Source organism: Chaetomium globosum, genomic scaffold (assembly GCF_000143365.1).
Source record: "Chaetomium globosum CBS 148.51 scaffold_6 genomic scaffold, whole genome shotgun sequence".
Taxonomy (NCBI): domain Eukaryota; kingdom Fungi; phylum Ascomycota; class Sordariomycetes; order Sordariales; family Chaetomiaceae; genus Chaetomium; species Chaetomium globosum.
The window spans coordinates 2,919,528-2,935,055 of NT_165981.1; the positions used below are offsets into that span (position 1 = coordinate 2,919,528).

At 59.1% G+C, this 15,528-nt stretch overlaps 5 protein-coding genes across 5 annotated transcripts in view; 3 read left to right on the forward strand and 2 right to left on the reverse strand.

The window, feature by feature from the left end:
• The window catches only part of CHGG_09253 (uncharacterized protein), a gene marked incomplete at both ends in the record, with an annotated part of 1,807 nt that extends 854 nt beyond the window's left edge, over nt 1-953 (reverse strand). Inside the window, one exon of the mRNA XM_001227179.1 lies at nt 251-953. Within this exon, the coding sequence (XP_001227180.1) occupies nt 251-953 (703 nt within the window). The remainder of the gene's footprint in view (nt 1-250) is intronic.
• A 717-nt stretch (nt 954-1,670) lies between these two features.
• Nucleotides 1,671-5,312, reverse strand: CHGG_09254 (uncharacterized protein; the record flags this gene model as incomplete). Its single annotated transcript, XM_001227180.1, has 1 exon — nt 1,671-5,312. One exon carries the CDS (start codon nt 5,310-5,312, stop codon nt 1,671-1,673), a length of 3,642 nt encoding a protein of 1,213 aa, XP_001227181.1.
• A 2,071-nt stretch (nt 5,313-7,383) lies between these two features.
• On the forward strand, nt 7,384-11,023 carry CHGG_09255 (uncharacterized protein; the record flags this gene model as incomplete). Its single annotated transcript, XM_001227181.1, has 3 exons — nt 7,384-7,493; nt 7,571-9,837; nt 9,978-11,023. 3 exons carry the CDS (start codon nt 7,384-7,386, stop codon nt 11,021-11,023), a joined length of 3,423 nt encoding a protein of 1,140 aa, XP_001227182.1.
• A 1,237-nt stretch (nt 11,024-12,260) lies between these two features.
• On the forward strand, nt 12,261-14,009 carry CHGG_09256 (uncharacterized protein; the record flags this gene model as incomplete). The annotated part of the gene is made up of 4 exons (XM_001227182.1): nt 12,261-12,293; nt 12,358-12,803; nt 12,859-13,496; nt 13,582-14,009. The coding sequence occupies 4 exons, from the start codon at nt 12,261-12,263 to the stop codon at nt 14,007-14,009; spliced, it is 1,545 nt and encodes a 514-aa protein (XP_001227183.1).
• A 507-nt stretch (nt 14,010-14,516) lies between these two features.
• Nucleotides 14,517-15,357, forward strand: CHGG_09257 (uncharacterized protein; the record flags this gene model as incomplete). Its single annotated transcript, XM_001227183.1, has 2 exons — nt 14,517-15,049; nt 15,153-15,357. The coding sequence occupies 2 exons, from the start codon at nt 14,517-14,519 to the stop codon at nt 15,355-15,357; spliced, it is 738 nt and encodes a 245-aa protein (XP_001227184.1).
• Nucleotides 15,358-15,528: the final 171 nt, after the last annotated feature.

The window sequence follows — 15,528 nt, forward strand, 5'->3', positions numbered from 1 at the left end:
TGAAGAAGTCGACGGGGAGCTGGGTGATGATGGTGTCGAGGTCGAGGGTGGGCGGGAGGCGGAGGTTGGATTCGTAGGGGAGGAAGGGCGCGCGTTCGCAGAGTTCGTCGTAGCGTTGGCGGAGGCCTTGAAAGGGCAAGTTTCGGGTTCGGGAGGGGCAGGCGCAGGAGGGAGTCTGCGGGGTGGTTAGTTATGAACTTATGAACGCGTGACTCAGGTGGCGGATAGCCCGTAGGTGGAAAAAACATACCATCGCATCCCCTCTTCCTCCACAGACAGTCCTCCGCATGCGACTCGACAATCAGCGCGGCATACGCGTCCACGACCGACTCGGCCACCTCAGACGCGATCAGCACCGCGACCTCCTTCCCGTCTACCTCCTTCCGGTTCACCTTGACCACCAGCTCGCGGCCGCAGAGCGTGCACTTAACCCGCTCCTTGCCCTGGCACGCCCAGCCGCGCTTCGCCCACTCCACCTCGCTGACGCGGTCGGGTTTCGGTGTCCAGTCCGTCAGCTCCTGGAACGTTGTCAGCCGCCGCAGCAGCTGGTCGCGGTCGCCCGGGCAGTATTTCGGCGGCGGCGGAAGCCCGTCCCTTCCGTCGTGCGCTGGACTGCCGGCGCCGGGTGTCCATTTGCGCAGGGTGACGTTGGAGACGGTCGTCGTTGACGGCGGGACGCTGCGTATGCTCGCGGGCGAGGATCGCATCGGTGTGGTTTGTAGTGTTGTGTATTTTGAGGGTGTGGTCGTCGGTCCGCCGGTGCGGCGCTTCTTCAGCAGGTCGGCGCTGCTGTCGCCTGCCATTGTCCTCGGCCGTTGCGGCGATGAGTGCTGCGAAATGGGCGATGATGCGGGATCGGCTAGACTGTCGCGATCGGTGCCGTATTCAGCTGGTGGGCGGCTGCCGATGCCCTGGAGAAGCGCATTGAACTTGCGCTTCACATTGGAATTCATTTTTGACTTTTCGCCGAGATGGGGTCCTTCTGCCGTGTACTGTGTGTGTTCCCGGCAGCTGTGCCGCGGCTGGAGTTGGGTGCTGCAGGTGTGGTCACCGTAGTGACCAACCCCCACTGTTTGGAGTCGTTGCTTTCAAATAAGGAGAAAGAATCGGGCTATTCTTTGTGGCTACCTCCAGAATCGGACAAATGGATGTGCGGGGGTAAGACGAATTGGTCAATATGCAAGGCTGAAAATCAGATGAAGAGGACGGATTTGGGTTCCTTCCGTTGCTTGTTCATGTTGACTGCACATTTTGGAACCAGGCTCGGCCAGATTTGAGCTTGCAGGAGCTCAGTTGCACAGATCTCAAGCCTTGGCATACACATCACAGTATGTCTGCACAGTGTGGATATTCATCTCATTTCCACCAGGACCGAAGACAACCCCCCTTGCGGAGCTTCAGGACCGACCTCCAGGTCAATGTGCAAGGTCTCATCCACGGCGATGGTGAGTGAACTGGGCCAAGTGCTTCACCAACACCCCAGGCATAAGAGAACTTGGTGATACAAGACACAAGACAGAAGACATGGAATAAAAACTATGGGTATCTATCCGTAAGAAGTATGTGACGAGCCAAAACCAACCCAACGCATGCATGCTGTCCAACCCAACCGTCCCTTCTCATAGGCCGCCAGCACAACCAAGAAAACTAACGCACGCAAAATAACTCGCTCACTCAATTTGCCTCTCCCGGTACCCAATCCCATTCATCCGCACCCTCAGCGCCAGCGAGCTCAGCACCACACTTATACTGCTCAACGCCATCGCCAGACTCGCCCACACAGGGTCTAATCGGACATGCTGCCCGTTGCTCATGATGGGGTAAAAGATGCCGGCAGCCACGGGCAGCGCTATGCAGTTATACACCACAGCCCACCCAAAGTTGAACTTGATGCGAGTGAAGACCACCTTGGACAGATCCAGGAGGTCGACCACGGAGCGCAGGTCACTCTTGACCAACACGAAATCGGCGCTGCTGATGGCCACATCCGCGCCAGACCCGATGGCCACGCCAACGTCGGCCGTGGCCAGCGCCGGAGAATCGTTGATGCCATCGCCGACCATGGCGACCATCGCACGCTTGGTGCTGGACTCGCCCTTGTCCCCCACGCGTGCCCGGAGCGTCGACTGCAGATACTTGATCTTCTCAGCCTTGCCCGTCGGCAACACACCAGCGATAACTTGGTCATCGGGGATGCCCAGCTGTTGAGCGACGGCCGCCGCCGTGGTGGGGTTGTCGCCCGAGAGCATCCAGACGCGGGTGCCGCGAGACTGGAGGGCTTTGATAATACGCGGGGCCTCGGGGCGGATGGGGTCCGATATGGAGAGCGCTGCCGCGAGAGTCCACTTCTCACTGTCGAGGAGTCGGGTGGCGGCCAACGCGACCGACTTGGCTTCGGATTTCCAGCGCTGGAGGGTGGCGGTTGTCTCAGATGAGATGGAGACGGAAAAGTCCGACATGAAAGACTCGTTGCCGACGGCGAGTTCGAAGGACGATTCGGGCGTGGAAGAGCTGTGGTATGTTGCTTTCATCCCTTTCCCGGGGACTTCCTGAAGGTTGTCGATGTTGGCTCTGGAGGAGGTATGGGTGGCGCAGAAAGCGACGATGGCTTTGGCGATGGGGTGGCTGCTATTCTCCTCGACTGCCTTGAGAGCTGCGAGGACAGCATCCCTTTGGGAAGCATCTTCCCGGTAGATCTCGGAGTCGGTGATGCTCGGCTCACCGCCCATGGTCAAGGTCCCGGTCTTGTCGAAAACGACGCAGTCGATTCTACTGGCCTTCTCGAACGCCTCGCCACCGCCCTTGGCCAGGATGCCGTGCTTCGCCGCGAGGCCGCTACCGACGAAGATGGCTGTCGGAGCCGCGAGAGCGAGACCACAGGGGCAGGCCACAACGAAGACCGATATGGCGAACTGCAACGAAAACGCAACCCAGCCGCCCGAGGTGACATCCAGGTAATGAGTCGGAATGTGGCCGCCGAGGCCGAGAGACAGCCAGATGATCCAGGTGAGGACGGCGATCAAAGTGACAACGGGAACAAAGTACGATGTCATCATATCCGCAACCTGCTCGATCGGCGCCCGCTTCGTCTGGCCCTCCCGGACGACGTGGACGATCTGGTCTAGCAACGACGTCCCCGCCACGCCGGTGATGCGCACCAAAAGCGACGCGTTCTTGTTAACCGTCCCCGAGAACACCTCGTCCCCCGGCACTTTCTTTACCAGCCGCGACTCGCCCGTCAGACTGGACTCGTCAAAGTTGCTCTCGCCCCTAACGATCGTACCGTCGGACGGGGGTGAAGCGCCATGGGTGACACGCACAACATCCCCAAAGTCGAGCAGATCCGCCTTGACGACCACATCCTCCTCCTTCTCGGTCCCGTACCCCTCCACTAGAATGGCCGTCGTCGGCCTCAGCTTTGCCAGCATCTCCACCGCATCGCCCGTCTTCGACTTGCTATAACTCTCGATCAACCGGCCCAACAATAAGAAAAAGGTCAAAAACACGACCGAGTCAAAGTAGAAGTTTGAGTCGTTGACCTCTTCCGCCTGATACGCCGCCGCGGCAATCATCTGGCTCACTGAGCTGATGTACGCGATGGTTGTCCCCAACGACATGAGCGTGTTCATGCTACCGAACCGGTAAAACCGCTGCAACACGGGCACCCTGCTGCCACGCCGCCAGAGGGTGCGGATCTCCTTGATGGCGCGACGGTGGAAGAGGTCGGCGGCGAAGAAGTAAACGGGCGTCGCCATGATGAAGAGCGCTATCTGCGCACGGCTGATGCCCGACGTCCAGGCCGCCATCATAAAATGCTTGGTGTGGTCGTCACCGGGGATCAGCGACATATACACGATGCCGATGATGAAGGAGGGAATACAAACGGCGCCGGTGAAGAGGACGCGGTAGAGGATTTGGAAACGGTGTTTGCGCTGGATCTGCTTGGAGCGCTCTTCGAGAGTGGGTGGGTGGTAGATGCTAGCCGAGAAGCCCGGGTCGCTTGCTTCGACGGCGGCGAGTATGTGGCGGATAGTGAAGGACGGCACGTCCGGGGTGTAGGTGAGTTTCATGATGGGGCGCTGGCGGGTTGGTGCGGTAACGACCTCGAGGTGGCGCCGGAAGCCGGCGAGGCTTTTGGTTACGCGGTCCGGGCAGTGCCCGCAGTAAAGGCCATCGATTCGAATCTCGACAGTCCGCTCGTGGTCCTCGGCGGCTTCCTGGGCCAAGTTGACGACGGCGTCAAGGGCGGCGTCGTAGCCGAGATCTTCGATCGCCTCCACCAGCTTATCGGCATTGTCGCGTCCTTGGATGTCTACCGAGGCGCTGTTGGTGAGCAGGTTGACATTGATGTCCTTGACCCAATCCCTCTTCTTCACTTCTCTTGTGATACCGTTAGAGCAAGCGGCGCATGTCATGCCGCCAATGGCGACGGTTACCCGCCAGGTGTCTGAGTGGTCCGGGCCCTTCCGCTTCCCTTGGCTGAGGTCAGTCACCGAGTCGAGTGTTGCCTCGTACCCGAGGTCTTCTATGGCCTGGACCAGCTCGTCAGCCTTGTCCCTTTCCCTAACGTCCACGGTCGCGCTGTTGCTGAGGAGGTTGACGACGACGTTTGCAACCCAATCGTTCTTGTTCAGCCCTTCGGTGATCATGTTGGCACAGGCAGAGCACGTCATGCCTCCGACGGCCAGCGTAGCCCGCCAGAGTGGCTGGGCCGATGGGTCCATATCGTTCTCAATGGCAATGAAAGACTTGGACGCGGCGCTGGTTTGCTGGCTTGAACTAGTGGGTTTAATGGAGGCCAGGTTGGCATGGTGGGACACAGTCTCTAGCACGCCCTTCTCATCCGTTTCGGCGCCCATGGTCCCTCGGCATTGCTCGCAGTTTGCGAGATGAGCTAGTGTCTTTTGAGACCGCGAGGCTTGTGGCCCGGAGGGCTTGAACCACCGGCTGAATCCAGACCCTGGGCGGTCCATGTTGCTGTGGCTGCTTTCGCCCTGCTGCTGACTTTCACCAAGTTCCAAATCGAGATCAGACACGGCGTCGGACGAGGTTGTGATGCCGCATACTTCGAAGCCGTTTTCCTCAAGGGCCTTGCGCATCTGCCGGGGAGATGCGGCCGGGGCGTGCTCAACGGTCACAACAGAAGTGACTATATTGGGTGAAACCCAGTTGATGAGTTCCCCGTAGGACTCGTGGAGGGCGCGCTTTATGGTCGATACACAGGTGGGACAGTGAAGATTGGCCAGCAGGAACGAGGTTGAGACAGTCTCAGCTGGTCCGGCGGTCATCGGCCGGCGTATCGAGGGTGCCATGGTGATATGCAGTGACGGCTGCCCAACCCGGGCGGCCCAACCCCTGTAGAGTCAGAGCAAGCAGAGCCGAGTCAGAGGGGATATGCCGGAGTCTCTTCGGCTGGCTAGTGCCGAAAGCAGCAGCAGTGTGTGTGCGACTCGAGTGATTGGCGATGTCAGTCGGACGTGGCACAGCGGACGTAGATTAAAGGTTTCCCTTCTAGGAAATGCGGATGTCTGGGGTCGCCAGCGCCGGGATATAGGCTGAAAGGGCCGATCTGGGCGCCGTTTGCTGTTTGCTCGTGGGGAAATGGAGAACTGGGGCAATCAGTCAATGAGAGATTGCAGGTGCTGTACGGGAACAAGACGGTGCAGGGCGTAAGACGGCCGTGATGCAAAGAACAGGAATGGAAGCAATAATAAATAAAAAGAATTGACGGCGATCTGATGGCAAACAGGGCATCCAGTGACTGGGCAAGAAGGGAGGCGACTGACCTTTTGGCTGACACGATTGATATAGTTACAGTGCAACGACTACGTCTTCCCTAAACGCCATTGAAGGCGATATTTTTTGCTCTTGTCACCGTTTCCAGAATTATTCAGCAGTTTTCACGCACAATTGGCGCAGTTTGCTGTGCCAAGAGGGCTGCGGTTGTCTGGATTCCGTGATGGTTTTGGATCCGCTTGCCAAGTTGGGCGTGATTGCTGGCTCCGGAAAAGCTGGCTGGCTGGATTGTTCCTTCCACTCCAGTTTCTGGTTTTCCCCAGATTTTCATCGATCTCGGACTTGCATCTGGGAGATCCGGCAGTCGAGTCCTCCCGCTCTGTTCGAAAAGTACACCCGCATCCCAGCATTTGCATTTTCTTTGTCCCAACATTCTTCAGTCTTCGAACCAACGCCAGGAAGTCAGTTTAAAGTCACACCACCCTGAATGAAATAAATACTGTACCTGAGAATGCCCGCTTGTTGCCTCGCAGCAAGTATGTGGTCTGGTTCATCGCAAGCTTATGCCAAGGATGAATGCATCATCAGTCTGGCCATGACGAGGGTGGCGAGATTAAATCATTGGCCAGCTCGCGACGCACAAAAGCCGCAGCCGGTTCGGGATCGCCTCCCGCATCGGCGCCCGGATTTTGCAATTTCGACCCCATGACGCTCCATGACGCATCAGGCGTGCAGACTTGGCGCATTGACGGCGACGGTGGGATGACTTGAGACAGATTCGGAGCCGGACACACCGGACTCCGTCTGTTTCCAAGTAGTTCTACTGAAGACCGGGCCGGCCTGGTGCCCGAGCACCGCCGCCGCTCCGGGTTAAGTTTCCACTTCGCCGGCTTGGCGAGATCGCCACGGCATGCTCATGCTGTCATTGTTAACTGACGAGGAAAAGGCCGAGCGGAAAAGACACACTCGGGAAGTGTAGTATGTATGTTGAACTTCAGTGCAAGAATCTGATAAAAATACAAAATGCGCACTATTGACTTCTTATCTTTTCCCGTCTCACAACATCGAATGCTGTGTGCGACGATTGTGCGACCACTCTGCGCAAGAAGATATTCCCCCACATTCGGAGAAGTGGACCCTTTCGCCGTGCCAAGAAGGGGCTCCTCTGTCCGGCCGCTCGAATCGTCTGCGGAGCCTGGAAGCATCCGTGCTTCCACAAATAACTTCTACGAATCCAATACAGCTCTCCCTTTTCAATCCACTTCTTCTCTTCCTCCGCTCTGTTGACACAAGTCACAGAATAGTAATACTGGCAAAACTGGGAAGATCTCCTACGAGGCTACAGAGGACCAGCATAGTAACACATACCATGCTCTGGCTTGAACGTCGTTTCTGTTCCCCGTATCCTGGTTCTTGGGAACTCAGGCACGCACGGCAAAATACACAGAAAAATGAAGAGCTCGACGACTGAGCTGGCCTCTCCTGAAGTCGGCCGGCTCGACGGTGGCTCGGTGTCGGAGCTCGGTGGCTGTCGGCGGCTCGGTGGCCACGGAACCGGAATCGGAGCCTCAACACGTGCCCCCCCACGTGCTCCCGCTTACAAAACCCCGTCGTTTGAAATCAGCGACCCCCACAAAACCACCAAATATGGCTAGCGTCAATCACGCCATCGTCCTCCATCAACGCGACTTCGAGACGAAGCCACAGCATTTTGATGGCTCGGTCCAGAATTTGCCATACTGCGTAGTCATGTTGCGGTACTTTATGGAGACGCCACGCGGGTTGCCGTGGACCGGCGGGATGACAAAAAGGTAGGATAAACTTCTCCGTTCAGTGATTTTCTTTTTGCAGAACTCTCTTCTCGAGTCCAGAAGAGCCTCAATTCCACCAATTCCCAGCATTTCTCGCTGGCGCAGTCGTTTCTCTCCGTTTCTGCGGTTCGCAAACGCTTCGAGGCATCTCCCGGGCCATTCTCGTCCCTCTTGCCTCGTTACTTTGCGAACGGCCAAGTCCCTGCTCTTGAAGAAGTGTTCAAGAGCCAGTCCGCCACTGCCATTGAAGACGATATAAAACCGCCCACCATGCAATTGAAGCACGAGGTGACCACGGGAGGCGTTGTGCCCGCTCCAGAAGCGAACACAACCCCCACGGGACTCAAAAAGACCGTCTCGACCCAGCAGATCCCCCTCAGCTCCATCTCCGGACCGACATATGTCACCGGCCAGTTGCTCGTCCAGCAGGCGGCTTACAAGCTCTCCGACAAGATCTTCTCTCTCTCTCCTGAGACCTTCGACCTCGACAATGCCGTGAAGGAGTGGTCGCATGCCGACGAGAAGAACATCCATGGCGAGACAACAACTGTGGTACCGCTCCAGACCCGGGCCGGCGCCGGCACCTTTGCGCTGGGCTACATTTTCTCCAAGGATTTTGACCTCAGCAAGCGCCACATCCCCCAGACTCTCCTGGCTCCGTCGCTGAGCCTTCGTCACTTGCGCTCGGCCCTCGACCAGCTTTCCCTTCTGTATGGGGTAGCCAGCCCCTTCGTTGCCCACATCGCGGCTACCGACTACTCGGCCCACGATGGCCTGGTCGTCGACTACGAGAGCGCCCTCCAAACTGCCGAGGACCTGGGTCTCGGTCTCGTCTCCAGCGCTTCTGCTTACGAAATCCAGCACATGTCGCTTCTTGCGACGGCCTTGGCTTCGCTGCTGCCCACGCTCCATGTCTACGACGGCCTCCGCACGGCCAGGGAGACGTTGAGAGTGGTAGATGCCCTGGGCGAGACCAGCATCGCCGACCTCTACAAGAAAGTTGCCCAGGCCGCCGGCGCTCTGAACAAGAGACTGGACACCGCCGGCAAGGTGGTCGAGCTCCTGCGCTCGTTCAACAGCGAGCTCGGAACCGCGTACGCCCCGTTCGAGTACCATGGTCATGAGGCACCGGAGCTGGTCCTCGTGGTTTTTGGCAGCGCCGAGGCCCAGCTTGCCAAGCAGGTGGTGAACACGCTCGCCGCCGAGGGCAAGAAGGTCGGTGCTATCAACGTCCGCATCTACCGGCCGTTCATCGAGGAGGCTTTCCTCGAGGCCCTCCCCGAATCGGTGCGCCAGATCGCCGTGCTCGGCCAGGTCCGTGACGGCGTGGCGGTGGACGATGCGTCTGTGCAGTCTGCGCTGTACTCGGACGTCCTCACGGCCATCTCGTTTGCCGACCGGCCGCACGAGCCGGTGGTTGTCGACGTCAAGTATGCTGCGTCGACGGTCCACACTCCCAGCTCGGTTGCCTCCATCATCCACCAGCTCACGGCCAAGGACAGCCAGAACGAGATCAGGCTGGCGCTGCAAGCCCTGGAGCAGGCCCGTCAGTACACCTTCTGGGACGTTGACAACTCGTCGGCTGTTGCTGCGCCCAAGTCTCTTGGCAAGCTGCTCGCGCGCGAGGCTCCTAACAATGTCTACGTCCACGAGACGTATGACAACCTCGTCCAAGGTGGCGCCGTGCGCACTGATATCCGGAGCTCTGAGAAGGTCATCGAGGCGCCCTTTGCCATCGAGGAGGCCGATGTTGTCTTTGTTGCCGAGGAGAAGCTGCTCAAGGACGTTGACGTCGTCAAGGGTTCGAAGGCTGGCAGCAAGCTCATCCTCCGGTTACCCAACTTCAAGAAGGAGGACTTGGAAAAGCGGATCCCGGCTGCGGCCCGGAAGCAGATCCAAGAAAAGGGTCTCGAGCTTTTTGTTCTCGATTCTTCTTTCTCGCCTGCCCTGGAGAAGGACGCCGAGCTCCTAGCCCAGCTTGCCTTCTTGCACGTCGCCCGCCCCGAGATGACGCTGCCCGAGCTTGCCAAGTTTGGCGAAGTCGCCCAGGGCGAAGTGACCCTTTCCGAGTTTGCCGACACCCTCCCACAAGCGCTCAAGGCCGTCGAGGTCCTCGCTGCCTGGGCTGAGGTGGCCGAGGCCCCTGCCGTGCCCTTGAAGGCGTTCACGCCCACCAGCTTCTTGGCTTTCGAGAAGGATGAGCAGGAGCCGGCGCTCAAGCTCGACAGCTGGCAGGAGGCAGCCAAGGGCCTCGTCTTCAAGGAGGCGTACGGCACCCAGATCGACCTGCGTCCCGACCTCACGGTGAAGACATTCACGGTCCACGTCCAGGAGAACCGCCGCCTCACGCCGGATGCCTACGACCGCAACATCTTCCACATCGAGTTCGACCTCGGGCACCTCTGGGCCTCACGTACAACATTGGCGAAGCCCTTGGGCATTCCACGCCGACAACGACCCAAAAACAGGTGGTGGACTTCATCAACTTCTACGGTCTCAACGCCGACGACCTCGTACAGGTTCCCTCTCGCGAGGACCCCGCCGTCGCCGAGACGCGCACCGTGTACCAGTCACTCGTGCAGAACCTGGACATCCTAGGCAAGCCACCCAAGCGCTTTTTCGAGTCGCTCGCCGAGTTCGCGACGGACGAGGCCGAGAAGAAGAAGCTCGAGTTCCTCGGCGGCAAGGACGGCGCCGACGAGTTCAAGCGCCTCTCCGAAGTCGAGACGGTCAACTACGTCGACGTGCTGGAGATGTTCCGGTCGGCGCACCCCACCTTCCCGGACCTCGTGCGCATCGTGGCGCCGCTCAAGCGCCGCGAGTACAGCATTGCCTCAGCGCAGGCCGTCACCCCCACCTCCGTCGCGCTCATGATCGTCGTCGTCGACTGGGTCGACACCAAGGGCCGCACGCGCTACGGACAGGCCACGCGCTACCTGTCGGGGCTCAAGCCCGGCACGGCCGTCACCGTCTCCGTCAAGCCCTCCGTCATGAAACTCCCCACGGCGGACACCGCCCCGCTGATCATGGCCGGGCTGGGCACGGGCCTGGCGCCGTTCCGCGCGTTCGTGCAGTACCGCGCCATGCAGAAGGCGCAGGGCAAGGACATCGGCGCGATTCTGCTGTACCTCGGCAGCCGGCACCAGCGCGAGGAGTACCTGTACGGCGAGGAGTGGGAGGCGTACATGGACGCGGGCGTCATCACGCTGCTGGGCGCCGCCTTCTCGCGCGACCAGCCCCAGAAGATCTACATCCAGGACCGCATGCGCCAGACCATTGCCGACATTGTGCAGGCGTACATCAAGGATGAGGGGTCGTTTTACCTGTGCGGGCCGACCTGGCCGGTGCCGGATGTCACGGCCGTGTTGGAGGAGGCGATCGCGGTCGAGGCGAGGGAGGGCGCGAAGAAGGTGGATCCTCGCAAGGAGATTGAGAGGTTGAAGGAGGATGGGCGCTATGTGTTGGAGGTGTACTAGATTTGCAAAAGCGAGCGGTCGTGTTTTTTGTTGCTGTTACTTTTCCTGTTGAATATACCTCCTTGGCCGACGAAGCCAACCCTGACTCGTATCTACCACAAACGAATACCTTGTTGCCGTCCACGCATGCGCAATGGAGCTGGTTTGTGCGGGGAAGCTCCGCCTGGTGGACCACCACAATCCCCAAGAATCCGGGGCTCTTCAGCAACCAACCAACCCACCCAACCATCAATCAAGTCCATCCCGAATCACCTCCCACAGCGCAGTTACAATCAGACTTCGCTGCAATTTCTGACAGATTCGGTCTCCTGTCTCAGTGGTCCAACGTTGGATGGCGGTGCCAACTTGTACGAAATTTTACAAACTATTAACTAACTCAAATCTGACCGACGTACAAAATAAGCTCGCGGCGGTGCGTGTGGATGTAGGTAGATGGGAAACCCGTTGTAAGACAAGGTTAGCTGTATATTACTGCTTTGGTGTTCTCCCGATGACCCCTCGATTCAGATACTGATTTCGCTTCCCTTGATAGTGATCGCAACTTGGCGGCCCGCATGTTCAATATGAACGTCACTACGAGCGATGCCCGTCTACAGCCCCTTGTTGCGGTTGCATTGGGAGACCGTATCCCAAACTTCCCACAAACAGCTTCGGCGGTTAGTAGTATGGATGGTAAGTAAATATTTCTTCCTTCTTAGCATGTAGCATACCGAGTTTTTAATCATTTCCTAGTTGCAACATTAAATCAAATACTAAGGGCGTTGGAATGGGATACTGAGGGTACGGTGGCGGATAAACGAAGCCGTTTGATGACGAGCATCGGTGTTGTTCTCCAGTCCCTTGGATCTGGTTTCCCTGTATAAAATGTGAGGCCAGGTACCGGTGCCCCACCGCGGAGCAAGCGAGGGCATGCCAAAAAGAACGAGCAGTAGCCTATGAGAGGCGTCAAGATTGCGTTTAAATCCGGCGCAACCCGCCGCAGCCCGCTCGGGAGTTGCTTAACCGGAGTGTGGGGTAGCGGGGGCTCGGTCCGGGGGAAGGAGGTTGATGCCTCGGAGCGTCTGCCGTGCCGTGCTTGTGTTGCATTTATCTTGTCTGTATGCAGGGACCTACTTTCTCTTTACATACTTTGTCCTATTTTGGGTTCTCATCTCATTGAAGTCAGTAAACCAGAAAACTCCATCCCTGAATCCATCATCAACACCCTATTCCAGCTTCGCGAACCTAGCAGTCAAGTATGGGGGCAGCAACTATCCGTGCTCTACCCAACGTAAGCCTCCTCCCCCCTCACCTTCTCACTCACACCTCATCTAACTCACTCACCCAACACCCAGCGGGCCGCCCGGGCAGTCAACCTCCTCCGCACAGTCCAATTCAGCCACCCGCCCTCCTGCCCCTGCCACTCCAACCCCAACCACCACCACCACGCCGCCACCGCGCCCTCCGCCCTGACCACCGTCTCCCGCTTCGCGGACCGCACCTCATCCCTCCACGGCAACATCACCCGAGGAAGCAGCCGCGGCTATGCCACTCCCCGTGACCCGGCGCAGCAGAAGGAGTACGCCTTCGAGATGGCCGCGTCGTCCATCCGCTTCGGCCCCGGCGTCACCCGCGAGGTCGGCATGGACCTGGCCAACATGGGTGCGAAGCGGGTCGCTGTGGTGACAGATCCGACCGTGGACCGTCTTGAGGCTATGCGCCAGGTGCGCGAGGCGCTGGATGCCGAGGGGATCGAGTATCGGGTTTATGCGAAGGTGGTGGTGGAGCCGAAGGATTATTCGTAGGTCTCTCTCCCTTCCCTTTACCCCCTCAGCCACTGACAAGCCTGCTCGCAGTGTCAAGGAGGCCATCGAATGGACCAAGCCGTACGCGCCGGACGCCTTCCTCGCCGTCGGCGGCGGCTCCGTCATGGACACCGCCAAGCTGATGAACCTGTACTCCTGCTACCCGGACGCGGACTTCCTGGACTTTGTCAACGCGCCCCTCGGCAAGGGGCGGCCCATCGACCGCAAACTCAAACCGCTCATCGCGGTCCCCACCACAGCCGGCACCGGCAGCGAGACGACCGGCACAGCCATCTTCGACCTGGCCTCGCGGCGGGCCAAGACGGGCGTCGCGCACCGCAACCTCAAGCCCACCCTCGGCATCTGCGACCCGCTCAACACGCGCACCATGCCGGCCGCCGTGAAAGCCGCGTCCGGGCTCGACGTACTCTGTCACTCGCTCGAGAGCTGGACCGCCATCCCCTTCCAGGAGCGCACCCCGCGCCCGGCCAACCCCATCCTCCGCCCGGCCTACCAGGGCGCCAACCCCATCAGCGATATCTTTTCGTTGAATGCCCTGCGCCAGACGGTCAAGTACCTGCCGCGGTCGGTGCGGGATCCCGATGATATGGAGGCGCAGAGTGAGATGCTGCTGGCGAGTACGCTCGCGGGGGTGGGGTTTGGGAATGCCGGGGTGCATTTGTGTCATGGTGAGTTGAATCCCAAACGACCGCCGATAAAAACGGAATATAGATAGATATCATTGCTAACCACCCCCCTTTCCCCCCTCACCAGGCATGTCGTACCCCATCTCGGGCCAAAACCCCGGCTACCGACACGCCGGGTACGAGATTGACGTGCCCATCATCCCGCACGGCGTGTCGGTGGCCGTGTCGGCGCCGGCCGTGTTCCGCTTCACGGGGCCGTCGAACCCGGAGCGCCACCTCGCCGCCGCCGAGGCCTTTGGCGTCGACGTCAGCAGCGTCAAGAAGGAGAGCGCCGGCGAGGTGCTGGCCGAGGCCCTGACGAAGTTCTTGGCGGATCTGGGCGACCAGCCCAAGGGGCTGAAGGAGTTGGGGTTTGGCCGTGAGCATATCGAGGAGTTGGTCGAGGGTACCATACCCCAGGCTCGGGTGCTGATGTTGGCGCCGGGGCTGGCAAAGGAGTTGGAGCAGGAGAGGGATCAGTTGAGGAGGCTGTTTGAGGATGCGTTGGAGCATTGAGTATCGGGCGTTGGTGGGATGGAAGGGCCATTGTGCTGCTATTGTTGGTGGTGATGTTGGCATTGTGCAAGTGCGGTGTTGTTGGATGGGATGCACCGTGTTTGAGTTTGCACCCCCTCAACAATAGTTGCACAATAGGCAAATAAATGGCAAGCAACTTGAAGCTTGATAAAGTCTGCACTGGTAAACACTCTATTGTGGGAGTCAGGCCCGCATCAAGGATGAGTATATAGCTACCATCTTCCTCCCTCTTTCAAACATCACCAACCTGGAGTGTATCCTTTGTTGCCGTTCTTTAAGCCAGCCCCCTCAACCCATCCTTTCTTATAATCTTTTCAACATTCCATACTCTACACATCTGCATGCCACATTCTTTATTTCTTATCTTACCGTGCGGCCGTCCCCCTTTTCTCTTCCGGTGTCACTGCCCCTGAGTCCAGCACAAGTTAGCCAACTCAACAGTGATCGAATAACGACCAGCCCGTCGCGCGCCCATCCGAGAGAATCATGTCTTTTCTGGGATCCGGTGTTGGTGCGAACTCCTTTCGCAACAATTCCATCGCCCATGACCAGAACCATGACGAAGAAAGGTGTGGCCATCTGTCAAGCGTTTATGCCGACGTTTACGACGCCGACGACGAGCTGGTAGAAGAAGACGACGACTTCGAGGACCAAAACTTCTATTTCGAGCCCGGCCCGACCTTTCCCCCCTGCCTCGGCATGCCCCCTGGTCATACGGGAGCGCCCTTCCCGCCCCTCCTCGCCGGCGACATCCCGCCCCTTGGCGGGCCCATGTTCTCAAGACTCCCCGAAACCACCGGCCAGATTTCTCGCAGTGGATGGCCAGCGCAGTCCACCAGCTCGCTCTGGCACGACAACTCGCCCGCCATCTTCCCCTGGACCGACCAACTCTTCTACTGCACCAGCCCGGGCCCCATCGAGACCACCACCAACAGCCCTCCCCGCTCCTCTCAACCTCCCCCCTCCCTACCTTCCCTCTCACCCTTATCCCCGCAAGCCATCTCAACTCTCAACGCCTGGTTCGACCTCCCCTCCCGCAACACCACCCCTCACCACCACCACCACAACAACAACCCCCCGGCGACCCTCCACGACTGGTTCGACCCCCCCTCCCCCGTGCAGTAAGCTCAACGTCAGAATGCTCAACAACAGCATGCTCAACAGCAAACCCAGTTCCAGTGGGTTCCCGTATCGGCCCAAGCTACGAGCCGGGGACGAAGTTACAGCAGAGGGCATCGGGCCTACCAGCAGGCGCAGGCCCGGGCCTTTTCTCAAGGATACATGGGGCAGACGCAGGGGCAGGCGCAACACCAAATTGCGGCCGTGAGACGGGAGGCTCATGCCCAACGTCGTGCGCAGATCCGAGCTCACGCTCAGCACTTGGCGGCAACCCAGGCTCCGAACCCACTGGCTAAATGCCCGACCGAGTCGATTACCGCTGCCATGGCAGCCGCCGTCGCGATTGCCGGTCCTCATAACCTCAGGCCCCTCATACCCT